Below are 27,743 nucleotides of genomic sequence, written 5' to 3'. Positions count from 1 at the left end.
TCATTTTTCAGACTGACATTAGATTATTAGGACTTTTCTACAGTAAGCATATAGTAGTTTTATCACCAGATAAAAATGGTAGTAAAAAAGGGTTAAATCTAGGCATGCACACACACACACACACACGTGTATTTGTTGGGTGTAGGTGGGTGGGGTCAGTGGGTAGATGAATGAAACAAGAATTGCAGATGTTAATCATTGTTGAAGCTGGATGATGGCTTTATGGGGATTCATTGTACTCTCCTTCTCTATCTTTGTGTGTGTTTAAAATTTCTGCAATGAAATGATTTTTTAAAGATATAGCATGATAAGGACAAATGTTAAACTAGGAATGAAACTAACAGAGACAATCATTCACAATGGCTCTGCTCTCTGCTCTCCACACACATGGGGTTTGCCGCATGACCTGGTACACAGGCACGCCCCTGAGATGCTCAGAGTCAATGTGTTCACACCTCAGGGAGTTGTGCTATCGTGTGGCCCAAGATGGCTTTGCTTGTCTAGTTAACATTTATGCAAAAGCCATAGTTCTCATCGTCTTTTTCCAGGACCACACAGCCCTGCCTTGGGAGAGTTCAACCTTGACTTCAGACACTCAGTCACCAAACTTTCATTTTTATCAACTAAGCATCCTAGTGAGAGCCAGCGGCAGAGACTCTTTCAAATGATGAGGCTCTTTTGGGTGAACACTGAATGGAAGTTAAGCAGAAAACCTTCTGGACACTGCCCTGGCTGCATTTCCTCATGGCTTCAGATACAGTAGTCAATGTTTTTTATCATGTGAAACTTTCAGGCGGCAATAGTGCTATCAGCGTTCCTCTGCTTATTTACCCTGCTTTGTAGGAAGCAGCGTGAAATCTACAGATGAATCAGACATGGGCTCTCACTCCAGACATTTTACTAGGTAGCAGAAATAGATAAGACATTGAAATAAATAAGCTCAGTACAGGGTAGAAAGCGTAAATACAGGTTCACTTTGCCTTCTTGTTACGTTCTGTGAGAACAAGGACCACACGGGTCTTGCTCACCTGCAGCAGGTGCTCACTTAAAAGATGCCTGTTGAATACACAGTGTATGAATGAATGAATCAGGGTGAGTTCAGACAGGGAGAGAACTCCTGGGTTAAAGGATAGGAAAGGCTTCATAGTGGGGATATCACTTGAACTTGGACGTTGGACACACTGAGACTGGAACCATACCAAGGATTCTCAGGGAAAAGAACAGCAAATAAAATTTCTCGTTATTCTCCTCTCATTTATCCTTTCCTAAGTATGAAAGCAGCACATGATCTTACCACCATTAGAAGAAAATATAAAACACTCAAGTGTCTTTTATATAACTAGCCAACTTCTTTACTTATGTGGAATATGAATGTTTTTGAACTAATTCACTATTAAAATATAGTGATTTATAATAAGCATTCAAAGAATATTGGAATCCTTTATGATGTGCCAAATTCAATGCTACCTTTAAGAAAATATGAAGTGCCAATAACTGAGGAAGTTACTTTTTTTTTTTTTTTTTGGCCACACCGAGAGGCAAGTGGAATCTTAGGTTCCCGGTAAGGGGCTGAATTCACACGCCCTACAATGGAGACGTGGAGCTTTAATCACCAGACCTGAGGGAAGTCCCTGAGGAAGTTACCTTTAAAACAGAAAGCAAAAATGCAGTACCTCATCTGTTGACAGAAGTTGCTCAGTGTCAGTTAAAAAGCCAAAGTTGGTGGTGATGCCTGGAAGATGTTCCCCAGTCAGGATGTCTACCACCCCAGGCAGGCTGAGAGCTTCAGACAGATCGATAGACCTAGACAAGAACACACAGAACAGAGCTACTCAGGGGAGCCCCACAGCCTGCAGGCCATGGAGAATATGCTCAATCAGAGAATAAGATACAAGAGAGGGAAGATATGTCCAAAAACCTTACAATAGTTCTATGCCACACAATCGAGAAAGAATTTCTGGGACAATGAAATTTTCCTATGGAGGGACAAATTGTAGTAAATCCTACACTTCGACCCCATTTCACTTCTACATTGGACATTGCCAACGAATAGCCTAACCTCTTCAGACAATTACTTTTCACTAACGTGACTTATCCCCCAAAAGCAATTATTGTTTGTTGGATAAAAACTTCATCACTTACACAATCTTAGCACGAGCTCTTGAACTTGTTACAAAAGTCAAGAACAGCTCCCGGTCCACTACAGGCATGTCATCACAGTAGATGGCTTCGCCCGTGGCATGCTTAATACCAGACAGGTGCATGATGGGATGGCCAATTGGGTCTTGAGAAAGCTGCTTTAGGTCTGCATTCTGTTTAATCGATAACCAACATATCATTTTTATTATCATATTATGCACAGCTCTACATAATTTACATTCAAGCCAGAACACTTCTGAAAATGAAAACATCACTATTAATAACACCAGGACAGTAAACTTATTTCAGTAATTCAGTAGGCAAACTAGGATGTGTAGCCATGGTGTTGTTCTTATTTTTTTTTCCCCACTATTTTGAATATAGACCACAAATATCCTTAACACAGATTCTATTTGTGTAAGTAAATGAATATAAATCTTTCTTCTTGATTATATAAAATTACATCTTTTTACAAATGCTCATGTATATCCTTAACTTTCATTATCAAAATTATCTTACTCTTGTAGCTAGGCATGTCATGTGTACTATTTGCAGAAAAGCCTAATTACCATGGTTGTAGAAAATATCAAGTGCATTCAATCACAAGAGCTTTTATTATTTTCTGTTTTGAGTGAGGAAGTCTTACCAATGGTAAGACTCATCACTTAGACAATCCTGATAAAGAATGAAGACACAGAAAGCTGCATTTTGAGTAATGATTCATTAATGTTACTATTTCTTAGAGACCCATGGAGTAAAATGTCTTGCCACTGGCTTTATAAATACCTTGTTCTTTATAAATACCTTGTGCTACCATAAATACCTTACATTTGTTTCATTAACCAAAATGAAATTAAGAAATACAACATCTCCTCCAGTATTTCAAATATGAGAGAATTGTTAGCTTTCTTGGTTGCTTATTGGAAGAAGAAGATTGGAAGTATGAAGAAAGAAGAATTAAGAGACATTCCCTAGTGGCTCAGTGGTAAAGAATCCACCTGCATCGCAGGAGACCTAGGTTCGATCCCTGGGTAGGGAAGATGCCCTGGAAAAGAAAATGGCAACTCATTCCAGTATTCTTGCCTGGGAAATCCCATGGACAGAAGAAGCCTGGAGTGCTACAGTTCATGGGGTCAGAAAAGAGTCAGACACGACCGAGCAAAACAACAGCAGCAACAGAACAAGTTCAGAGACTAGGGGCAAGGCTAAAGTTGCCACAGGTTCTGCTGATGGAACTGCGGGAGGTGGAAATTCCAGAAAAATTGCCAGTCAAGCAGCCACCATCTAAGGGCTACTCTCTGAAAGGAGAAGGCAGCTCTGAGGCCTGGAGTTCTGCCCTGTGAGGCAGTGCTGAGCCATCCCATCCACACTTCACTGGATCAGTCTTTCAACCGGCACCAGGGCTGAGGCCAGATGCCCAGAGCCTTTGCTCTAGCAGACTTGGGCCCGAGGTTGGTCAGCCAAGGTAAGGCCCAGAGAGAACTAAAGGAGCTAAAGGCCTATCTTCCCCATCCCACCTGCTGTCCTACACTGCTGTTCATGGGGTCACCCCAAGCCTGGTTGGGGCAGGGACTCTCTTTGAGATGAGGCTCACAGTGATTGCAGCACATGGCAGGAGGGAAGAGAGAACAGTCGCCAACAGAGCACCTACTGGTTAAGACCTTTCCTGGGGGGAAAAGAAGCCATGGAAGCTGTTTCTAAATCAGTATCATTTAAGGCAGGCGGCGCTAGTGGTAGACAACCTGCCTGCCAATGCAGGAGATGGAAGAGAGGAGGGTTCGATCCCTGGGTTGGGAAGATCCCCTGGAGGAGGGCATGGCAACCCATTCCAGCATGCTTGCCTGGAGAATCCCATGGACAGAGGAGTCAAGCGGGCTATAGTCTGTAGGGTCCAAAGAGGCAGACATGACTGAAGCAACTCACACGCACACACGGGAAATTTTCTAAAAGTACGTACTTTCGTATTTGAGTCCCAGAATGTGCAGTTGAGAAAGCTTACACGTTGCACATTGGCAGTAAATGAGATGTTCACTATCACCTAGAGTGGTGTGTGCGTGCTCAGTCACGTCTGACTCTTTGTGACCCCAAGGATGGTAGCCCTCCAAGCTCTTCTGTCCATGGGATTTTCCAGACAAGAATCCTGGAGTGGGTTGCTATTCCCTTCTCCAGGGGATCTTCCCGACCCAGGGACACATTTCCTGAGTCTCCTTCATTGGTGGGTGGATTCTTTACCACTAGTGCCACCAGGGAAGCCCTGGATGCTCTGAACTTGTTCATATTTCATATAAAATGTACTGTTTTACCGCAAAATATACGTTTACTGATTAACATTTATTGTTTTAAAGTCCATATTTGTTTCACTTAAATGTAAACTTCAATTTCATAGTTACCACAATACAAGGCACAAAAAATTAGTATCAGCTGAGTTTTTGTGTGTGTGTTCATCCTGACTTTATATAAACTAGAAAGCAGAAGATTATGAATAAAGATAATTTAGAACTTGGCCTAGGTACCATTAACTAAAGGTGGCTAGTAGGTCACAAACGTAGAGGAAGGGGGAAAATGAGAGAACATTTTACATATTCAGGCAATACGAACATATTATATAAATATATATAAATATGAAACTGATTAATTTAGCTGAAGATGTAATGTCATTAAAGCCAGTTGTAATGACTCTACTAATGAAAGACTATGTATTTGATTACCTGCTTGTGCTTGTTATACAGCTAAAGACACCATGGAGGAAAGAATACTGTCACCTCTAACAGGTGATCTCTGATTTGGAGAAAAAAAAAATGCTGGTCATGAGTGCTGAAGTTCCTCTAGCAAAGTGGGTATTTGTGTGTGTGAAAAACCCAGAAAAAAACAAAAACAAAATCAAAACATCTGTGTGAGAAATACACTGCTTCCAAAACTTGGTCTTGCAATCTATAATAACAAATTATGTGAAGATTATCACTTTTCTGTGAATGATTTGAAAGCCCATTCATTTGTTGTTTTTCCTGTGGTTGTTGAAGTTTATTCCATGGTCAAGGCAATGTTAAGGTATTTATAAGCCAAATACTGCAGTAACTGTTTTTCACACTGGGAAAAACGGAAGCTATTTTTGACTTTCAAAATGACCACTTTCAACACTTTCAATGGAGTTTGGTGTATTTGATTTTTGAACATATTGAACCTAAAAACTGAAGAGGTATACATCAACTTCATTGTTCATTACAACATACTGCAAAGTTTTATAACTAAGTCCAACAATAGATCCAATGAACTGAATCTATTAAAAAAAAATCTTTTAAAAGCCTTTTCATGTTCTTCACTTAATAAAACCCTCAAGGTAAAGTTTCTTGCTAATAATTTCAAGGAAAACACAGTGATCTTATCCAGTTGACCAATAGGATGACTTCAGGCAATACTCTTACGACATTGTAGCTGAAAATTCCATTTGAAGGTTATGAGAAATTCTGTTCTAAAAGCTTTCAGTAGGAGAGCCTGAAATTAAACTCTTAGAACTTATGCTTGATTCAGCTCTAAAACTAATTCACAGAGAGAACACTTGGAGAAGGGAGACTGGGAGAACAAAGTATCACCACATTCAAACAAAATAAACCAGCAGCTCTTTCGAAAAACATTACTGCATTTTCATCAGCCTCCAAAGGCTCTGTGAATAAAATCAAAGCAGCCCACGGCCCTGATGCAGGGCCAAGGCCAAGGGCAAGGGCAAGGGCATGTGGCAGACCAGGCAGCTTGTTCATATCAGTGGTACAAAGTCACAGAACAAAAACACATTTGAACTCTTCCAGTTCAAAACAGACATTTAAAAAAATAACCATTGCTAGCTTAATTATTAATCACAATACTTCCCTGATTTTGAAGTTTTAATCAACACTAAGTAGGCTGTAGTTTCACCAGAAGGGGAGTTCAGGCTAAAAAGTTATGAGAATCACTGAGAGATATGTGGGATGTCCGCATGAAGAAGCTTTAGCCTGGGTCTTTCTAATTTAAAAAGAAAGAAAGAAAGAAAAAAGTCACTAACCTGGTACTTTAATGTACTCCAGCAATGTCTGGAACGAAGATCTTCTAAAGCACTCTCATACTTGCTTGCAAGGCTAGGATAGTGAACAGGGTCCTGAAAAGTAGAACCATTGTAGATATTTAAAATATGCCAGAATGGTCTTGGGAGAGAGGATAGCATGGTTCTTAGCTCTGCTGTGAAGTTTAACCTTTTTTAAGTGCTTGCCTAATTCAGAATCCTGGAAGTATAAGCAGGGTTCTCCCTGACCTCCAGGACACTTCTCTGGAAGATCCATGCGTAGGACGATATTTAACGAAGAGCTAAGTGAGTACAGGAGATCACTGACTCCCAATATCTTTATGTTTTTTAGGATTCTTTCACATGCCTTCCTAAATGATTTGAGGACTTACAAACCAATAAAACAGGAAAGTAGAAGCTAAGTAAATAATTAGAAAGGAAGAGAGGACTTAAACCAGGAAAAGGTCAGAGCAAAGGTGCACCATTGCTAATGAGTATCAAACTCCGTTCTGTATCCCCTGGTCAACCAGGAAGGAGGGAAGATACTGGGGCTGCCTCTCTGCCACAGCCTCCCAGCAGGAAGCATTCTAGGGTCTAAGAGGAACACTTCTAGAGTTGAGTAAACCTGGGTCATTTGATCCTTACACAAGATTTTAAACAGTGCACCTAATGGTTCTTTTTTATTTTTTTAAATTAATTTTTTTGGAATATACTTCTTTATAATGCTGTGTTAGTTTCTATTGTATAGCAAAGTGAATCATCTATACATGTACAGAAATCTCGTCTTTTTTGGTTTTCCTTCACTTACAGGTCATCACAGAGCACCGAGTAGAGTTTTCTATGCTATACAGTAGGTTCTCATGAGTTATCCATTTCATACATAGTAGTGTGTATATGTCAACCCCAGTCTCCCAGTTCATCCCATTTTCCCTTGCCCTCTTTGTACTCATAAGTTTGTGTATCTCCATTTCTGTTTCGCAAGTAAGTTCATCTGTACCACCTAATGGTTATTTTTTACAACATAAAATTTTTAAGAGAAAATTAAAGCCAACAAAGCCTATTATTTTGAATGTGAAGTGAAGTCGCTCAGTCATGTCCGACTCTTTGCGACCCCATGGGGTGTAGCCTATCAGGCTCCTCCGTCCATGGGATTTTCCAGGCAAGAGTGCTGGAGTGGATTGCCATTTCCTTCTCCAGGGGACCTTCCCGACCCAGGAATCGAACCCAGCTCTAGTAGAGTGATATTAATAGAAGAAATTGAATTGAAGGTAAAAGACTATAAGATGGAAGTTGTCATTTATATCATTTGATTCATTCAATAAATTATATTAGTGTGCTATTAATTGAAGGAGTTGGCTTTATTTTCTCTCTTTGGATAACCTGGTGACAATAAGTCACTTAGATATGATTTCAAGCTTCTATTCTGAAAACTTTGATATGACTGTTCTGGTTTTTTGTTCTTCTCATGTATGAGAAGATACCCGCAGAAGCAATGATAAGAGAGAGCTCTATGTCTCTAATTTAAAGTGATCATACTTTTTTATGATCACACATACTTATTTTTTTTTATCATACATACTAATTTCTATACCACATGAGGATTGTTCATGGCTTCTGATCTAGTTTGGTCTGGGGGCTGTAGCTCAGGATTAATGTGATCAACATGGCTCAAGTTCCCTTTGGGTATAGCAAATTTATTTCGAAATAAGTATTTTTTTGTTGTGTCCTTCCTAGTCAACAGTCTTGTAAACTTTAACTGTTTGTCATAAGGGAGACCAGGTGCAAGAATGCCCGGATGATTACTACTATGATTATTAAGCAGTCTTCACCATGGTTGTCTGAAGCATTAGGGACCATATGAAGCCTTTTCCCATGATAACCCATTTCTCAGAAACCTTATGGAGAGGCTTCCATCACCATCTTACAAGTGAGAGAAACAAAGCTGAACCCAGAGAAGAAAGCCAAACATACAAAGGTAAACCTCAGCAAGTGGAAGAAACACTTTTCTGAGGGAAAATATATTCAAACCAGTAACAAGTTCTCTGAACACCATCGAGACACACAACAGGTCAGAAAAATAAGTGAGTGGTGTTAAATCAGATCCCACACAATTCTGTGCTTGACTTGCAATTTTTCCCCAAACATACACCCCATCAACAGATGGCCTGTCATATGCCCTGCAAGCCCGTGAGTTTCCAATGTGGGTTGTCTTTTCTACTCTATTCGATAGCTTTTTGGCAGGGGTTGTTGCCTTTTATGCTTTGGGCATTCTCAGAGGCCCTCAGGCCTGCGAAAGTGAACACGTGGTCAGTTCCACTTACCATCTCCTTCAAAATCTGTGACACTTCCAGGTAGAACTTGAACAGGAAGCTGATGATGAGGGTCCTCTTGAATTCCACCTTCCCACCTGGGGCTGAGCCTGGGAGGGAGACTTCGTCCAGAATCAGCCTGCAAGCTGCATCTAGCATCTCTTCATTCCAGGGCCTGTGAGGTTCAAAAGAGGATTCCTAACCCAACAGGACTCACTACCCCAAGCTCAGCTAAAAGGTAAGACAAAGAGTGACAGTTTAATGAAAAAAGAAAAAAAGAGTACAAGCTCCAGAGTCAGGAAATCCAAGTTCAAATCACAGTCCACCACTCTCAGGGTGTCTGACCTGGGCACACCACTACATCACCTGTAAAAGGGCAATCATGGTAGAATTCACCTCCTGGAATGGTCATGAGAAAGAAATGACAACTTGTGTTAAGTCCTCAACCCAGGAGTAACTGCCCCTTATATCACTAGAATGTTGACTGCATGCTAGGTTCTGTTTTAATTCTGTTTTATGGGGCTTACTGCTGACTCAGTCTGTAAAGAGTCTGCCTGCAATGCAGAAGACTTGGGTTCAATGATGCCTCGGTTGGGAAGATCCCCTAGAGACAGGAATGGCAACTTACTCCAGTATCCTTGCCTAGAGAATTCAATCGACACAGAAGCCTATACACTCTGTGGAGTCGCAAAGAGTCAGACATGACTGAGTGGCTAACACTTACTTACTTAGACACCTTACATGTATTGATTCCAGGAGACATGTATTCACATCTATGTATTCATATCAGTAGAGAGTGAAGGACAGGGAAGCCTGGCTTGCTGCAGTCCATGGGGTCCTAGAGTCAGACACAACTGACCTACTGAACAACAACAATGTATTCACCCACTTAATCCTCTCAACTGCCCTATGAGGCATGAGATATGATTATTCCCCTTTGACAGATAAGGAAACTGTGGTACTGTAAGATTAAGTAAGCTTACTGAGATCACATAATTTACAGGAGTTGAAACGAGATTCTAACCCAGGCAGTGTGGCTTGATCAAGATCATGGTTTTAACCATTAGTTTATTACTTCTGAATGGTAATCAATACCTAGTGAAGGCTTAAGAAATAATGGCTATATCTATAGCCAAGTTATTACCTATAGAAATAAACAGCCAGGTATGCAATACACTTAGCAAGTTATTGTAAAACAAACTCCCATAATGAATCTTTCATAACAATAAATTATTCTCTCACAATAAAGAATCCAGATTTACTCATTTTGTTTACTGTGTCTCTATATCAATACTATTGGGAGATAGGTACACACACACACACACACACACACACACACACACACACTGTATGGTGCCCACTTCAGGATTCACTAAGACACATGGAAATAATCATGAAATCTTGTTGGAATTCCAAGTCATTAAACAGAAGGGTGGTATTTTTCTTCTTGTAATTACATGTCACCATAGAAAGAGCCACTTGGTTCCCTGGAATCGCAGGACATGATTCCATACCTTCCAATGAGTTTCTGGCAGGAATTCTTTGCAAGGATGGTGGTTGGACCAACGCCTCCATATGCAATGGATAACTCTCTGATGATGCCATCTCCTTTTCCGAAACACACTCTCATTCCCGAATTAACTATTGCGAGTGCATTCTGTTGTCGCTGGGCTTGTCGGAAGGCTGACACAAACTCCCACTGAAAGCAAAAGTGAAGTGGCACCGGTAGAAACACACTGAGGGACAACTGTGCACCAGGCAGTCTGAATGCATTGCCTCACTGGCTCCTTGCCACACTCTCTTGAGCTGAACTGTGTCCCCTCAAAAGTGACATCTTGAAGTCTTAGTTCCCAGTAGTACCTCAGGATGTGACTGTATTATGAGTTAGGGTCTTTAAAGAGGCAATTAAGTTAAAAATGAGATAATTGAGGTGGGCGATAATCCAACACGGTGGTGTCCTCATAAGAAGAGGAAATTTGGACACAGACACAGAGGGAAAACCATGTGGAGATACAGAGAGAAGATAGTTGTCTACTAGCCAAGGAGAGAAGCTTCAGAGAAAATCAACACCACCAACACCCTGATATCAGACTTCTGGCCTCCAGAAGTGAGAGTGTAGTTAAGCCACTGAGGCTGTGGTTCTTTGCAGCCCTAGCTAGCAAAATCATATACTTTCCAAGGCAGGCTCGATCCTTCCCATTTACAGATGAGAATCCAAGGCTCAGACTGATTCATTAGGTCTGAACTAGGATTCACTCTTGAGTCTGACTCCAAAGCCCTTCTTCCTACCACTAAGTTCTATTGTAAATTTATAGCTTCTTCAAAACCTCAAGGTATAAGTAGAGGAACAGTTTCAAGTCTTACTTGTGACAAAGCCTCACCGTACAAAAAATTTTTTAAAATTTGTAGGAAGGTAACTTTGGAACTTGGTTTCAATGAGGGGAGGTACGGGGGGGAGGGAGAGAGAGAAGGATGGAGAGAAAAGCAGAGTTAAAGGTCTCCTGATTCTAGGAATGATGGAGAGTACTTAATACAAGTGAAAAATATTTGCAGATCCTCATATTCTCCACTATAAACACTCCATACCTTTTTTTTTTAACTCTCTTATATGTTGCAATTAACAAGCTGTATGCTCACAGGTAAAATGAAGAAATTGAAAGGACAGTCTCACCTTCTTTGAATAGGGGATGTTCACTGAGATCAAGATTTCTTCAGGCTTAAGATCGGCACTTGGGCACTTTCTGAGAAACTGCTCATTTAAAGGAATCTGCCGTTTTCCTTCTGTGGAAAGAAAGAACACTTTCCTTGGCATCTGTTTTTTATTAAACAATCAAATTCCCAAAATTTGGGAAATAATTCTACCAAATACAGGAAACTGATCAGGAAAAGAAGTGCTCTTCCCTTGTTTAAAAAGTCTTTCACCATGTAACGGTGTCTTGCAGTGCTTCATCCCATCTAGAACCCATCTTTTTTATTTTTATTTTGCTTTTCTTCTTGATTATAAATAAAAATATCTAGGTGAGTAGCCCGAGGTCAGGCAGAGAAGGACCTTAGGAATCACTTCCTGAACAGTACGATTCATTTTGAGATTTGTGAGAAGAAAGAAGATATTAATATCTCTTTTGATATTCTAATCAAGTCATTCAACAAATTGTGTTGTGTATAATCAAGAACTCTACTCAGTACAATAGTGAATAAATTGCCTTTAATGAATTTTTATACTAGTGAGATGTAGTCTTAGTTGTTTCTATCTTTTCTCAGCACCTAAAGAATTTCTGTTCTTTAATCAATATATCAGAGGGAGGAACTATTTAAAGCTATAATGAAATAGGACTTTGGGATAAAAACTAAGAATCTTTTGATGTTTATATTTATATCACAAAACCTAATTCTCCATGAATGATTTTTTTAAAGGATGTTACTTAAGTTGATAACTGAATATACATCTTTTTTAGAACTTTATTTTTTAATTGGTGGAAAATTTTGTTTTGGTTTCTGCCGTACAACAACATGAATCAGTCATAGTTATATACATATCCCCTTCCTCCTGAGCCTCCCTCCCCTGCCCCAATCCTATCCCTCTAGGTCATCGCAGAGCACCAGGCTGATCTCCCTGTATCATTTAGCAACTTCCCACTAACTATTTTACACATGATAGTGTATATGTGTCCACTGACAGATGAATGGATAAAGAAGTTGTGGTACATCTATATAATGGAATATTACTCAGCCATGAAAAGGAACAAACTTGAGTCAACTGTAGTGAGCTAAAAAGTAAGTCAGAAAGAGAAAAACCAGTATCATATAGTAATGCATTTATGTGGAATTGAGAAATATCGACTGATGAACCTAGAACAGAATATACATCTTCTTCATTAAGATAATTTTGTGGTTTAGACAATGCAGGTAAGAGAAAGTTAGTACGTATTTTTAAATTAAAAAATACAGAGTTATAGAGGACCAATTGAATCTTTCTAATAATTGTTGACTAAATTGAAATGAAAGAAATAAATGAAAAAATCTTAGTTTTCAAAAACAAAACTTAAAAAAGTATAGGATGAAGCTCAACCACTGTTCAACAGAAAAAGACTTGCAGGCTTCCATCAATGACAGCTCAAGTATGAGCCTAGAGTTCTTGTCACTCTTCAGATTACAGCAGGACACTAACCAACACTGGTCAGGCAACCAGCATAGGAAAATATCTACCAGAAGCCTTCAAAAGGAAGGAGATGAAGACGTTAGGTGCATGTACAATTAAGACCCAACTGACTGACTTTCCAAGCATCTGAAAAGGGAGATGGAATTATAATAAAAAGAATACTAATTGTCAAAACTGGACTTCCTATAACCCCGGAGAGGCAAAAGAAGAGGAGGAACAGGATTTAATAAGCCCCAGGAAGGAGGGGTCACTTACCTTTTGACAGCAGGTTGAGGGTACAGTTGCCCACAGCCAGGAGGGGGTTCAGATCTGAATCTGGATGCCTGCTCACTATGTGGCCCCCTAAAGACTTTTAAAAATAATGGGTTATTTTCACTCCAGTTGTGAAATTATAAAGACACAAGTGGTAAAATAAGAATCAAGCTTATTACAAGAATCAAAGCTTTGGAAAACTATTCTTTTTGTCTGTTCTCAAAGAATGACAATGTCACGATTTGATAGGAATGGTCATTCAAGGGGCACACACTAGCTATTACTGTCATCAAATACATACAGCCATATTCCTGATCTGGGGCCCAGCCAGAGTTCCCAAATGTTTCAGGAGAGCATGATACATCTGCGTCTTCTCCTCGGGGAGTTTCCGGGTCACATTAGACAGGATGTCCTTCATCTCAGCCAGGCTGACAGCAGCACCTACGGTCAGCCCTGAAATGGAATTATTTGCAGAGAACACAGTGTGATCACTGCTGACCTGGAAATGTCCATTAGATTTTAGACTGCAGATATGGGATCCTTATGCTAGATACATGTTGCCCTGCTACTGGTGGTCATGGTGGTGATGGCAGGAATCGCGGTTGGTAACAGAGGTGGGCTTCCCAAGTAGTGCAGTGGTAAAGAATCCATCTGCCAATGCGGGAGATGCTAGTTTGATCTCTGGGTTGGGAAGATCCCTTGGAAGAGGAAATGGCAACCTACTCCAGTATTCTTGCCCAGAAAATCCCATGGATAGAGGAGCCTGGCGGGCTACAGTCTGACAGGTCGCAAACAGTTGGATCCCACTGATCCCACTGAATACACACAAAGGAGGAGTTAACAGTGGTTGCAATGGTGGTGGTGAAGGAGGTGATGGTGTTGGTGACAGTGGGGGTGATAGTGGTGGAGGTGATGGAGGCTAAATTTTTTGAATACTCACTGTGTCAAGCACTATGCTGAATACTTTACAGAATCTTCTTGAATTCTAACAAAGATTTGAAATAGTAATAACCCCATACAAACTGAGGTTCAGTTAAGTATCTTGACTAACGTCTTTCAGTTAATATATGACATAGTCAGGAACTGGACTCCAGAGCCAGACTTCAAACTCACATTTCATTGCCTCTCATCATTGTCATTACATCAGTTTCCTTTATTGAAATGGAAAAGCCAGTTTGGAAGCTGCATAATACATAAACTTGCTTTGGTTATCTACTGTGTTTCTGGAGAGCAAAGACTCTCAACTTTATTGTTTATCCAGCACTTGGTATGGTACCTTTCACTGAATAATTGTTACAGTTCCTTGAATGGCAGACATAAAAGTTCTTCAGTGAAAACCTAACTATTCAGACAGTATCTCTTTTAATCATGGAGGATTCTTCCCTGAACTTCCTCCAGAATGTGATCACCTTACAAGGGAATCTCTCTGCATATTATAATCATGAAGATCTCTTCTGCATGTCTACTGAGCAAAGAAATAAACTGTTTAATGCATTTTAACTAAGAAAGGAGGGATCCTGAGGACTCACCATTATCTGTATAGTTTACAACACTCAGTTCTTCAATTCTATCAGGAGAAATTATAACTGGGTGAAAGATGCCTTTAAATTTCATGTCAGGGCCTGAGGATTAGAAAAAAAAATAAGTAAACTAGGATGAAGGGGGGCCTAACTGCCTTTTAATTTTTGAAATTGTGATTAAAACTGATGTCCTTAGAACATATAAAAATGACATATCTTTCTATAGCTCTGTTCATTGCTAAATCACATACATAGAAAAAGGACAGACAGAATTTCACTGAACTTGTGGAGCCATCTGGACTTGTCAGCGTTAAAACTTGGCTGACACATCCAAGTCGTCTTGGGGCATATTCAGAATTCTCCTTGGGAAGACTTCTGGGAGACTCCTCCAAGAAGCAGGTAGTCAAACTGAGTTTACAATGGACACAACAGAAAGACTCTGTCACTGCAATTTAAGAAAACCTACTATATCCATTGAGACACCACTAAGAGAGGAAACAGAATAATCGCAAATCCCAGCCCCAGATCAGACTCCACATGGAAAGACAGGACAGCTGTGCTGACTTGTTACAGAGCAGGACTCTGGGGTTCAACTCTGTGTACTGCTCCGGTTAGAGTGACAGGAATTCACTTATGTAATAGAAGCTGTGCAAGTCTCTTGAGCAATCCTCAAGGGAAGTCAAGCATAGATGATTTAAAATGTTATTTCAGACTGCTTTTCCCAAGAACATGCATATTTGAGGTTTTGCTCCCTGAAGCCCTTTTCCTGTTTTCTTCTAGGAAGCTCCTGGTTTCTACGTACCCACAGAGGTGTTCCCCATGACAACAGGGGCCTGGGGATACTTGACTTTGGCTTCTAGAAGTTCCTTCAGGGTCACTGGGGAAATCCACGTCATTCTATCACTACCAAAAATCCTGGTCTTTTGTGTTTTTTTCTCAGCCATTGTCTATTGAAAAAGCAATAAAGATTCAAGATCATCTCATGATAACATTTCCACCTGCTTCTGCTGTCTTTATAGGAATAAGGAAAGGAAAGAGAGCTTTTAAAAAATAAAATAACAGTGACCTAAAAGTAGTGTTTACTAGAAATCAGAGTATGGGACAAAAATGTGACAATATTTCACTCCTTCTGGAGACTATATTTCCTGTTGGTTCTTTTATATCTTAGAAGAATCTATTTCAAAGTTTAAAAATACTTTGCATATTTAATTTCATCAAAACACTTGATGGAAGAACAAAACTCAGCAAAACTGGAAGAAGAAAACCTGTCTAAACCTCCAGATGCTGTCATTTCAGGGCATTTTGTAATAGATACTATCTGCTGATTATTACAATCAACTGTTCCTCCCTTAGTCTCACACTCTTTAGACTGGACTGAGAATGGCAGATGGATACTACCTACTTTCAAGAGGATCCATAGCAAATATCCTTCTTCACATTTCACCATGAATTCTTCTGGCATGAGTTCAACTTTGCCTTACTTACCATTAGCTCAGGAGGAAATATCAGCTCTTGAGTTGGATCCAATGGCAGAAACTCCTCTTCTGAGAAGAGTTTCAGACTTGTCTTAAAAAGAGAAAGTACCAGAAGTTATTGTCATCAGGCAGTTCTCCCTACTTTAAATCCTTTGTGGAATGAGGTCAGATGAAGATAGACACAGAACAGACAGACAGAAAAGCCCACTGACCAGCCACGGTACCTGGGCTCTAAGCCAAGGGCTCTCACACAGACCAGGTTGCTAGCGACAGTGCAGCTGCCGGTGGGCCCCCAGCCCTGCACATACTCCTTGGGGTCTGGGGGAAGCGGAGGAGGCAGCAGGCCAGACACAGCTGAGAACCAGAACCTTCCCCTGAACGTCCTGCCACCTCTCTTGTCTCTCCCTGCCCTTCCATTTTCCCTAATATCTCCACTAGAGAGAAGACTTGAAGCACATTTTTTTTTTAAACTGAGAGACACTAAGAGATCAGTGTGTTTTCCCTCCTGCAGATAGTGGTAAGTGACTGAGAGTAACGTCTGGAGTGAGGGATGAAGTTGTTAAGATGGATGATGGAGTGAGAATGGGGGAGAGGACGTGCTGACACGCCTCAAACACTTGCACAGCCATTTTTCTTCCTAAAAGTAAACTGGTCTCTACTGATGTCCTGGGAAAATCTTTAAAAATTTACATTTCACTGACCTCATTTCCTTCCTCAAATTCTGGTAATCCATTTATTCCTTGATCCAAACAGCAAACCCCATTTTCTTTACTCTGACAGCAGCCAGAAGTCTAGTGGATGAGAAAAACAAATAACCAAGAATTTATTGTTGATTCTACTAAATATTTTTTCAGCTTTATTGAGCTATAATTAACAAAATTATATATATTTAAAGTGTACAATGTGACTGTTTGACATTACATTATAAGTATAATTTGTTAAATGATGATTACAACCAGGTTAATTAACACATCCATCACCTCACATAGCTAAAATTTGTGCGTGTGTGTGTGTATGTGTCTATTTTCTTCACAACTTTCAGGTACACAACACAGTATTATTACTATAGCCACCATGCTGTAAAGATCTTATGACAAAATCTGGCACATAACAACAATGGTTGATTTAATATTTTATTAGCAACAAATAATTTATTATTAACAATTTATCAATAACTTGATATTGATAATTTATTTATTGGTAAAATATTTTATTAAAAATAACAAGTATTATTATTATCACTCTGTTCTTGCGATGCACTATTTCATCATGTAAATTCCAAAGCTAATCTCATGTGCCTCATCTCAATGGTGTTTATTCATCGTTGATTGAGTGCCTACTCAACTGACACATTGGTGAAGCACCAAGCAGACCACCTCCTGGTGAAAAGACGAAAGAGTAAATGGGCAATTACACCAGCATACAACCAAGGCTGCTGTAGGGGTGTGCTCAGAGGGCTACAGGAGCACCAGGATGGGGTACCTGACCCAGACAAACAGGTCAGGAAAGATCCCTCAGCACAATGAACAATGACCAGTGGCCAATGTCAAAGTGCTCAGGTGCTTATCGTGTGGTTACCAGGGCAAGCTCAATGAACCAGGGTAGGCGCCCTGCCCAAGATCAAGTAACAAACAGCAATTACAGACGTTGAGATAAGTTTTCCTGCATTAGTGACAATGGGCTATTCTTCTAATCACATCTACTGCTGCTGCTGCTGACTCTGTGTGATCCCATAGATAGCAGCCCACCAGGCTCCCCCATCCCTGGGATTCACCAGGCAAGAACACTGGAGTGGGTTGCCATTTCCTTCTCCAATCACATCTGCTACCCCCTACCATTTTATTTAACCAGGGAAAAAATATACTCAATAATGTGTTCCTTTCTACTCACTTTACAGAAAGTCTTGCACGCATCGATTATGGGCCTGTATCCAGTGCAACGACACAGGTTACCTGAAGGGGAAAAACCCAGTATTGTTAATCAAGGAATCTAGAGACAGGCACAGTTGGCCAAGAGATTGATGGGAATAAGGACCTCACCCAAGAAAGAAGTGCTGTTTGACATTTCAGTCCACCAAATCCACCAAATCAAATTTTTTCTTTTTGTCAACAACTTGGGATATTTGGCTGATAGTCTTGTGGCAGGGTCTAACAATTCAGCTATTTGTATTTTCTCTCTGCAAACAGTTATTATATACTCTGCTTGTGATAGCTGTTCAAAGAACACAGTGATTTCAAGCCAAAAACTGTCGGTATACAGCAATATTTGGGGGTTAATTTTCACAACCCAAATGGTCATCAACAGATAATTAGATTAAGAAGATGTAGTGTTAAAAACAAGATGTGGGGTGTGTGTATGTTGGAATATTACTGAGTCATAAAAAAAGAATGAAATACTGCCATTTGTAGCAATGTGGATGGACCTAGAGAATAATATGCTTAGTGAAATAAATCAAAGACAAACATTATACAATATAACTTATATGTGGAATAATAGAAAATAATACAAAGGAATGTATCTACAAAGTAGAGACAGACTCACGGACATAGAAAACAAACTTGTGATTACAATAGGGAGAGGGAAGTGGGAGGGATAAATTACAAGTATGGGATTAACAAAGACAAACAATAATATATAAAATACAGAATCAATAAAGGCTTACAGTATAACATAAGGAATTTTATCCATTTTCTTATAATAACCTATGAGAGAATGTTGTCTGCAAACACTGTGCTCTACGCCTGAAACTAACACAATATTGTAAATCGACTGTACTTCAATTAAAAATTTTGGTTTTCAATATCAGTAAAAATGTAAAAAAGCTAAATTTTGATATTTAAAAAAAAGAGAGAGCGAGCTAAGCTTCAGTTGCTAGAAAGGTCAAAGGTATTATATAGAAGCAAAGGCAGTTTTTAAGCTTTAGAAGCAACGGGTACACAATTTATTTACAATAAATCATTAGGCCAGCGTTTCTCTACAGTGGTCCATTTCCCATGTTCTCCTCCAACCCCTAAATCTGGCATCCATTCAAAAAACAAAGCCACTGAAGCAACCTCTCTGGGGTTGGATCTCAGGAATCTTCACTCCTAACAAATTCCCGTGTAAGTCTCAAGCACCCTAAAACTTGAGAACCTCTTGTCACTTGTTTACATCATAAATGGCCATGAGATCAAATGCATAATAAGACCTAATAAGGCCAAAGACCAAAGGACAAATAAGTCCAGTTTGTGTCTTATGCACCATCTCTCCTTTTTACTTTGTTTAGTCCTGTCTTCCCTGGAACACTTCAGCAGAGGAATTGAGCACATGAGCTTTAGGCCCATGTAATACAGCAGAGAAATAAGGTCCCTGGGAGACAGGAGACAAAGAGCCAAGGAGGATATCACCTGAAATAGCATCTGGAAGGCTCTTATTCTTTAGAACTGTTCAGTCAGTTCAGTGGCTCAGTCGTGTCTGACTCTTTGCGACCCCATGGACTGCAGTGCGCCAAGCTTCCCTGAATTGTTCAGAATCTTGATAATGAAGACTCCTCCAAGACCCAGTACCAGCTCCACACACACACACTGAGTTCCCGAATTTGATAAACTAGCTCCAAATAAAGGCAGTTCTTTGAAATAAGTATCACCAGGAGATGTCCGTCTCTTTGATTTCATGTTGCGTTCATTAGGAGCCCTCTGATAATACCATCCTGAGAGCACCCACCCCGGTAGGAGAGAACTGGAGATAACTGAATTCCTTGGAGGGTAAATGAATAAACTGGTGGTGTAGCTATTATTTAAATAAGCAAACAATAAACAAGGAGGAGACCCTTATAGATTAACAGAGACTTGAGAAATGTGTCAGCCAAGTGCAGTATGTGGGTCTTGTCTGAAACCTGATTTGAGCAAACTAACTCCTCTACTTATTGGTGGTATAATTTTTTAGTAAATTACTCTCTCTAAACCTCAGTTTCTCCATCTATGAAATGGGAGATAATATTAGTGCCTACCTTATAAAGTTATCATAAAGAGTAAATGCAGATCTGTTTATACAGCATTTAATGCAGTGTGTGGCACTTGGTAAGTGTTTAATAGCTATTATCAGCACCATCATTAGAAACTAGAAATTAAAGCACACACACATATAACCTACCACCAAGAGCATCATTTAGCTGACTCAGGGTGGGCTCCGGATGGTTCCTCAGCAGCGTGTACATGGACATCACCATCCCAGGGGTGCAGAAGCCACACTGTGTGCCATGACACTTGGCAATTCTCTCCTGCAAGCACAGAAATATTAAGACGTAGAATCTTGGGCTCGACCCTGGACCTACTGAATCAGACCCTGCATTCAAACAAGATCCCTGGGTGGTTCACAGGCACATTAAAGTTGGAGAAGAGGCCCCAGAAAATCCTTCTCAGCCTTGGTATCTCTCCCTTTCTTGGACTGGGGTAGCCATGATGACTGATCCTCACCAGCTTTTTGAGCTTCATTCAAAAGTTCTCAGCCTTCAGAATTGCAGGGGAAAGCTTTAAAGCAGCACCCCAAACTATCTGACAGAATCTCTGGGGGTGGGTCAATGACACATATTTTTAAAAGATTCCTGAGTATTTCAACCTGTAGTCCAGAAGGGGAATTTCTGAGATAAAGGAAGTCCTTCAAATAAATGAACTGAATTATCATCAAGTTGAAAAAAACTTCAAGTGTTTCCTGAGTGCCTTTATCTGCCCAGTAAAGCCCTAACTGGGGAAGGGAATGGCAACCCACTCCAGTATTCTTGCTGGGATAATCCCATGGACAGAGAAGCCTGGCAGGCTACAGTCCATGGGGTTGCAAAGAGTCGGACACGACCGAGCAACTGAGCATATAGCCCTAATGCTTTGCTACTGCTTCAGCCGTGTTCGACTCTGTGCGAACCCACAGATGGCAGCCCACCAGGCTCTGCTGTCCCTGGGATTCTCCAGGCAAGAGTGCTGGAATGGGTTGCCATTGCCTTCTCCAATGCATAGAAGTGAAAAAAGAAAGTGAAGTCACTCAGTCGTGCCCGACTCTTAGCGACCCCATGGACCGCAGCCTACCAGGCTCCTCCGTCCATGGGATTTTCCAGGCAAGAGTACTGGAGTGGGCTGCCATTGGAATTTGTTTACAAAGTGCTATCGTTAATCCAAACAACAGTCAAGAATGAAAGATTGCTTTGATTTTTCATCCAAATCTCCCTGCCTCCCACCCCAGCCTTCTCTTTTGAGCCTAACTTCAATGGTTCAAGCCCATTTTGGAAGCCGTTGTCTGGCTACCTTACTGCCAGGAACTGGGCAGCAGGTACTAAATGACAGTGTTTTCATGCCTCCGAACAGCCAAGCCTCACAGGCATATTCAGGCAGAATCTGCTCCCTCTAGGTAACAAGGTTTCATAGAAAATAAACCGAAGCCAAGATTGCCTGAAGAATATGAAGCTTGCCCATTTTCTGCGCTGTGACTATCTTCCCCCTCTCTTTTCCTCTTTTTTTTTTTCTTCCTCTCCTCTCCTCTTAAGTGGTACTCATTATCTTAGACAGAAACAAGTAGCAAGAGCATCTTTCTGGGCAGCATATAAATAATTGAAAGAGTCAGGAATCTGAGGTGTCCTTTCACTTCAGGCAAAGTTCTAACAAGGAGCATCCTTAGGAGAAAAGCCTTACAATTCATTGACAGCTACCATTACATAGCTTCCAAATAAGCCCTAAATTCAACAAATCTTTTTGGTAGCTGAGATTTTCATTCAATTTTAAAATCATGTTACATTTCCCTTTATAGAAAAAAAAAAAACAAGATTTTATCCCCCAATGCATAGATGGCTCTCTTTTCTATATAAGTTTGGAAGATATAAAATGGACAGGTCTCATTTAATTAGAATATAGAAAACAACCCAGTGATGTCAAGTTGTTTTTTCTTTTTCTTTTTAGGAAAGAGTTCTCTAGTCTTAAAAAGTATTTTTCTAACAAGTCAGTCACATGTCCCAAGTTTCACTCCTGCCTCCCGCTTTGTGTCATCTGTGGACTATGCCCAGGCAGCAGGGCCCACGGCTCTACTGTGTTAATTTCAGGAACTCATCGTGTGATTAATGATTTTCAAGGCACAGAAACCCTATGAAGAAGAGGCCCTCTCTCACCTGAACAGGATGAATCCTGGTCTTGGTGCTTCCTATGCCTTCTACTGTGGTGATGGCAGCCCCATACAGAGAACAGATGGGCGTCAGACAGGCATTAGCTGGATAATGTCTTCATATGAAAAAGAGAAGCACAAATTACATTGTATCTAGTGGGAAAGCAGCGCCTCCAATATGGCAGGTTTTATAAGATATTCCAAGCTTTGCATAGACATTTTGCCCTTAGTTAATGGCCATTTTGTAGAAGACGACTCTGAGGGTCAGAGTGAGTTGCTCAGGATCACAGCTGGAGTGTCAGATGGGACTCAAATTAGGCCTCCAATTCTAACTCCAGAATAGTTTCCACTAATTTTTTTTTTTTTTTCTGTTGACGGAGGGGCTGACATTCGTTTCTCTAGTCACATGTGACAATCACCTGGAGCACATTCCATCTTCCAAGCAGGTGCCAGGCCAGGGGTTGCTTGGGCCATAGAATTAATTTGATATTTTGCCTCAGAAGAAGAAACAGAGCGTGGAACACAGAACTCCTCAGTCCCACAAATCTGCTAGAAAATATCTAACTCAAAAGGACTCCTAAAATGTTCTCACTTTACCAAACAAAGGAACAGATGGCCAACAAATATGTGAAACAAAGGTTCAACCTCAATAACAATCAAGAGAGTTTCAAATTAAGCAATGAGAAACCATTTTTATCAAAGAAAATGACAACCATTTGTAAAAATTGTAGTGCGCTAAGAATGCAAAGGTTTGGGAAAACGGAATTCATAGACTGCTGAAAAGAATGTAAATTGAACTGTTCTGAGAGGAATCTTGCTGGAAGCCATAAAAATTTAAAGATGCACTCGTCCTTTTACCCTCCAATTCCACCTCTATGGATCTACCATCAAGAAATCATCACAAACATAAATATAAATATACATAGACCCATGAGTGCTCACTGATCCACTCCTTTATAATAGTGAAAACCAAACAATAATCTAAGTCAGCACCTTTTGGTGACGGTGATATATATGATAGCACATATACAGCCACTAAAATTATATTTATTATTTTGAAAAGATATTCCTAAGAAGTGTAGCAACGGAAGTTTCTAAACTGTACATGCAGTATGCTTCCATAAATATATACACAAAAGAAAGACTGGAGGATATTAGTAGTAGCAGCGTTAGTCACTCAGTCATGTCCGACTCTTTGCGACTCCATGAACTGTAGCCCCCCAGGCTCCTCTGTCCATGGGATTCTCCAGGCAAGAATACTGGAGTGTATTCCCATCCCCTTCTCCAGAGGATCTTCCTGACCCAGGAATCGAAACTAGGTCTCCTGCATTGCCGGCAGATTCTTCACCGTAGTTTGAGCTACAGGGAAGACCTTAGAAGGATATTATTCACTTATAAATAAATGGAAACATTGAGTGCCTACTATATGCTAGGCAGAGTGACCAGGCAGTGGGATTGATTAGTGGACAAGACAGATAAAATCCCTGCCTATGTAGAGTATATCTTCTCACCGAGGGACGATGGGCAATACATATGTACTTGGACAATACATACACACAGCACACACACGATGAGAAGCACCATGAATACATTAATAAGGGAGCAGGGAGCTGCAGAGGTGAAACGGGGCATGGGTATGGGGGAGGTGATCAGGGAGGGCTGAGAAAGCAACATTTTTTCCGGAACCTGAATGGTTTGATGCCCATCATTGCATTCCCAGTGTTTATCACAGTTCCTGTCACATAGCAGGTGCGCATATTTACCAAAGGAAGGAAAACAACACAGTTGAAAGCTACAAAAATTCAACCATACGTGGACTTTGCAGCAAGGTACCTTATCTTCTTGGTAATGGGGTTATATCGTGATATCATCACTGTGCAGGCACCACAGCCTCCCCCTCCACAGCCATATTTAGTTCCTGTGAGTCGGACTGGAAAAGCATAGTTAAAGATAATGTGTCTTCCATAATTTTCTTTGTAAAATAGCTCTGACCTTAAGAGACAACATCAAACATTCTTAAATGTACACTTAAGTTCGATACTTATTAATCAAATGATGTATGTATATCTTAGCTGCTATTATTTATAATCTTATAAATTCTTGATTTTCATTTGTGTGTATGTGATTTTTTGTTGTTTGTTTTTCTGACTACAGGGCACACGGATCTCAGTTCCCCAACCAGGGGCTGAGCTTGTGCCCTCTGCAGTGGAAGCGTGGAGTCCTAACACCTGGACGGCCAGGAAAGTCCCCCACTTGTGTGTTATGTCTAGTCTCCTCCTTTTTAAAACAACTGGACCTCAGGTTGCCAAAAAGAGGGCCAAACTTAAAAGAAGGAAGAGTCTAAACATATCAATGGCCTTGAGGATTTGCAGGTGTGAGTACCTCGCATATCTGTTCTTTCCTTATGTGTGTCTTTGATGATATACAAAGTAAAATGTCAAAGTGTAATTAATTCTTAGAATATTTGTGTCATGTTATCCACATTTGCTATATTTCTGTTTCTCAATGCAGGAAACTGCTAGTTGTTTCCCCATATCTTTTCTCTTATTCTTTCTTGGTAATAGAAATGCTCAATTTTGAGCTTCACATGTGGTTGCCTGGAATAAAAAAGGTACATTTTTTATCCTCTTCTGATGCTTGGTGGCGTCATTAACAATGTTGACCACAGAGATAGAGGCATAAATGCTCTGTATAATTTCCAAGAAGGAAACATCCTCAAAGGGAGAGGGTTGACCCTCCCTCATCCCTTACTTCTTCCTTTGTGCTGGAATTCAGATATGATGGCTGGACCTCAGTTAGTCATCTATGACCATGAGGAGAAAGCTTCAAACTGAGAAGGGTGAAGCAGCAAGACAGAAAGACCTTAGCCCCTGATAATGCTGTGACATTGTTCTGTTAATCTGGACTGACCTACCTGCAGGATTCCTTTATGTAAGTATCACAGCCATGAGAATGTGCCTCAACATAGAGACTCCCTCCAACATAGAGGAAAACTGACCAAGAGACCCAGCTTCTGCACTTTGATATCTATCACCCCATTTTTCATCAAGGTCATGACTCCCATGGGCTGCTTCCCACTAGCAGCTTTGCGTGATGGAGATGTGTGGGAGTCCTTGTCAACCACCCTCAGTGGCTTTGATGAATCTGCCTTGGATTACATGCAGTCTGAGACTCCTCCACTCAGCCTTCTCTCTCTTTGTTCCAGGTCTAAATCTTCTCTAACTGCCCCTCTATTTCACTCAGGCATTTTTCCTAATAAAACTCTTGCATATTTAATCTCATGTTTTGGTGTCTGTTTCCCGGAGAACCTGAAATAACACAATGAGAAAGAAAGAAACTTCTACCTTATTTACTGCTATTGGGATTTTCTGTCACTCACAAATGAAACAAATCTTAAACATTACACTGGTACCATGGATAACCAGGAAATTAGTATTCATTACTTTTATGCCCCAAAACCTTGAATGACTTCCAGAAAATTGTTATTATGTTTTTGTTTGAGTTTTGTGCTCTTTGAGGAATTTCACTTTCTCTGGGGAAAAATGTACAAATTCCCATTGTCTCACAAGTTTGCATGCAATGTAGAGGGATCCACAGACTGCTAGAAGCCCACTGGAGTTCATGAACAGCAGAATAAGAATCCATTCCTTAGATTATTTACTTAGGAAGTTTTCTCAAGGTAACATTTTCAGGTTTAATTTCTCCATTGTTCTTTCACTTCCATTTTAGGAGATTTCTGTGCTCTCTTTTTCTAATGGGCATGATGATTAGTCCTGGAAGCTAGAAGAGCAATATTGTGACTCTTAATTCTAATGGATGCTAAATTAAGCTATGTTAGCATCTGTTGCTTTAACTCCTATTGCTATTCTCCATTTTATCCAATATATTTAATGCCAAAACAGGGATTAGAAAGAACTTGATTGTCTGATAAGCGCAACTGTGCACTGTCTACAAAACTCAGGTGTAGGAGTTTCTCAAAGTAGGGGATATGACTCAGTGTGGCTCTAAAAAGATACTTAAAATATCACTTGATGAAGAGATCGGGGTTATACACAGATACACATACACACACATACACAACTCAAAGCAAAGGATACGCTTCTTCCTCAGATATGGCAATAGCATTGTTTCAGGATCAACATTTTTTTCTATCACCTGTACCAAAAGAAAATAAGAGATTAACACACAAAGTTAGGAGAGTTAGAATATTTACATGGGTGGCTCATGCTAATTTCATGAAGATTAATATTAACTAAGTCTTATATTCTCAACTTGACATAACATTTGTGGAACACCTGTGATATACAAGCCATCTCTCTTAAGTGTATAGCTAAATCTTGAGCCCCACCACGCCATCGCTACTGTCCGTGGTCCTGAACTATCACTGTTCTCTAAGGCAGTGGTTGTTTCTAGTAACAAAACACTAGTGACTTCTCTCCAACTTCTACAAAGTCTGAAGCAAGTGAGGGAAAAGATAACAGCAGAACTGAAAATAGCAGACAGAGAGGTAGGGGAAGTCTTCTGGACCTCTAAGAAGTTGATACAGATTTTTTCTTTTTTAAAGAATTGTTTGTTTATCATATTCAAAGAATTACAGTTTCCAGAAAGAGATCATAACCATCCATTCCTCCCAAATCTAAGAGACAAAAGAGAAGATAAAATGCATATGCCAATTGATACAAATATGTGCAAGCGAAGACACACTTAAGGAGCAAGTTTGTGTGGGCAGTCTAGCAGCATGGCAGTTAAAACAGCAGCATCTAATGGATGGCATGATTGAAATGTCATGGTTGGTTATGTTTCCCAAAGTGATCATGTTTTCCCTTTCTTAATTGAAAACTTGGATTTCTTTTAAATTCATAAATAGAAGCATGGTTTTCTTCACAATTTCAGAACTAGAGTTCATCCTTCACCCATGTTATACCAATTTTCCCTACTGGAAAGTAGGTGAAGAGGGTAAATATGCTTATTCTATAGAAGCATCCTAACCCTCAATTCTAAGTGGCCATAGGCTGGGCAAAGTGAGGCAAGTGCCAATTACCAAGGTTGGATCTGTACCCTAGAGGAAACTGTGATATAATACGGATGAAATGATTTGTGTGTGTGTGTGTGTGTGTATGTGTGTGCGCGCGCGCATACTGCAATACAAGAAAACTGTGAAGTGCCCTGAGGTATCCCCAACTTAATTGGCCCTCAGATGGAATTCTATATTTTATTTCCCAAACTTACTTCTTCCCTTCTTTTCCTGAACTTGTTTAATAGACTCACCATCTCCTAGGTCAGCCAAGCTTAAAAAGTCTGTGCTATTTTCTGTTTCCCTTCCTTCAATCCACCACAATCAGCATCACCAAGTACTGGCCATTTACACTTCCAGAACAATTCTCAAAACACCCTTCACGTCTTCTGTCACTCCCTGAAATCCACTCTTATTACCTCCAGCCTGAACAATGGTAACAGCTGCCTAACAGGTCTCCTGTCCGCATTCTTGGCACCCAGGATGCCACCCTCTATACCAGTACCACAGTGGCTTCTCTGAAATCCAAATCTGCTCATCTCCTGGGTCTGCCTAAATCCAACATTGACTCCTGGCCGCCACACTGCTGTGCTGGGAATTCCTGAATCATTCAGGGTGCTTGCTAAATTGAAACCTTTATCGGATCAAGATCTCCAGGAGAGAGAACCAGAAGACGTGCATATTTAAGAAATACACTGAGTGGGTCTTAGGTGAATTTCTAC

General features: G+C 40.3%; 1 protein-coding gene across 1 annotated transcript in view; it reads right to left on the bottom strand.

The window, feature by feature from the left end:
• LOC101104557 (aldehyde oxidase 1) overlaps positions 1 to 27,743 on the bottom strand; it is a 69,576-nt gene that overhangs the window by 36,593 nt on the left and 5,240 nt on the right. The window contains exons 2-18 of the mRNA XM_004004810.5: positions 26,105 to 26,162; positions 23,841 to 23,937; positions 22,015 to 22,123; positions 20,019 to 20,145; positions 17,778 to 17,839; positions 16,589 to 16,678; positions 15,898 to 15,978; positions 15,215 to 15,359; positions 14,422 to 14,514; positions 13,194 to 13,345; positions 12,896 to 12,989; positions 11,153 to 11,262; positions 9,996 to 10,180; positions 8,494 to 8,656; positions 6,176 to 6,268; positions 2,143 to 2,312; positions 1,674 to 1,803 (exon numbers count right to left, since the gene is read on the bottom strand). Coding sequence (XP_004004859.2) covers positions 1,674 to 1,803; positions 2,143 to 2,312; positions 6,176 to 6,268; positions 8,494 to 8,656; positions 9,996 to 10,180; positions 11,153 to 11,262; positions 12,896 to 12,989; positions 13,194 to 13,345; positions 14,422 to 14,514; positions 15,215 to 15,359; positions 15,898 to 15,978; positions 16,589 to 16,678; positions 17,778 to 17,839; positions 20,019 to 20,145; positions 22,015 to 22,123; positions 23,841 to 23,937; positions 26,105 to 26,162 — 1,959 coding nt within the window. The remainder of the gene's footprint in view (positions 1 to 1,673; positions 1,804 to 2,142; positions 2,313 to 6,175; positions 6,269 to 8,493; positions 8,657 to 9,995; positions 10,181 to 11,152; positions 11,263 to 12,895; positions 12,990 to 13,193; positions 13,346 to 14,421; positions 14,515 to 15,214; positions 15,360 to 15,897; positions 15,979 to 16,588; positions 16,679 to 17,777; positions 17,840 to 20,018; positions 20,146 to 22,014; positions 22,124 to 23,840; positions 23,938 to 26,104; positions 26,163 to 27,743) is intronic.

The sequence above is a fragment of the Ovis aries genome, chromosome 2 (genome assembly GCF_016772045.2).
Source record: "Ovis aries strain OAR_USU_Benz2616 breed Rambouillet chromosome 2, ARS-UI_Ramb_v3.0, whole genome shotgun sequence".
Classification (NCBI taxonomy): domain Eukaryota; kingdom Metazoa; phylum Chordata; class Mammalia; order Artiodactyla; family Bovidae; genus Ovis; species Ovis aries.
This window is presented reverse-complemented; position numbering and strand designations above follow the sequence as displayed.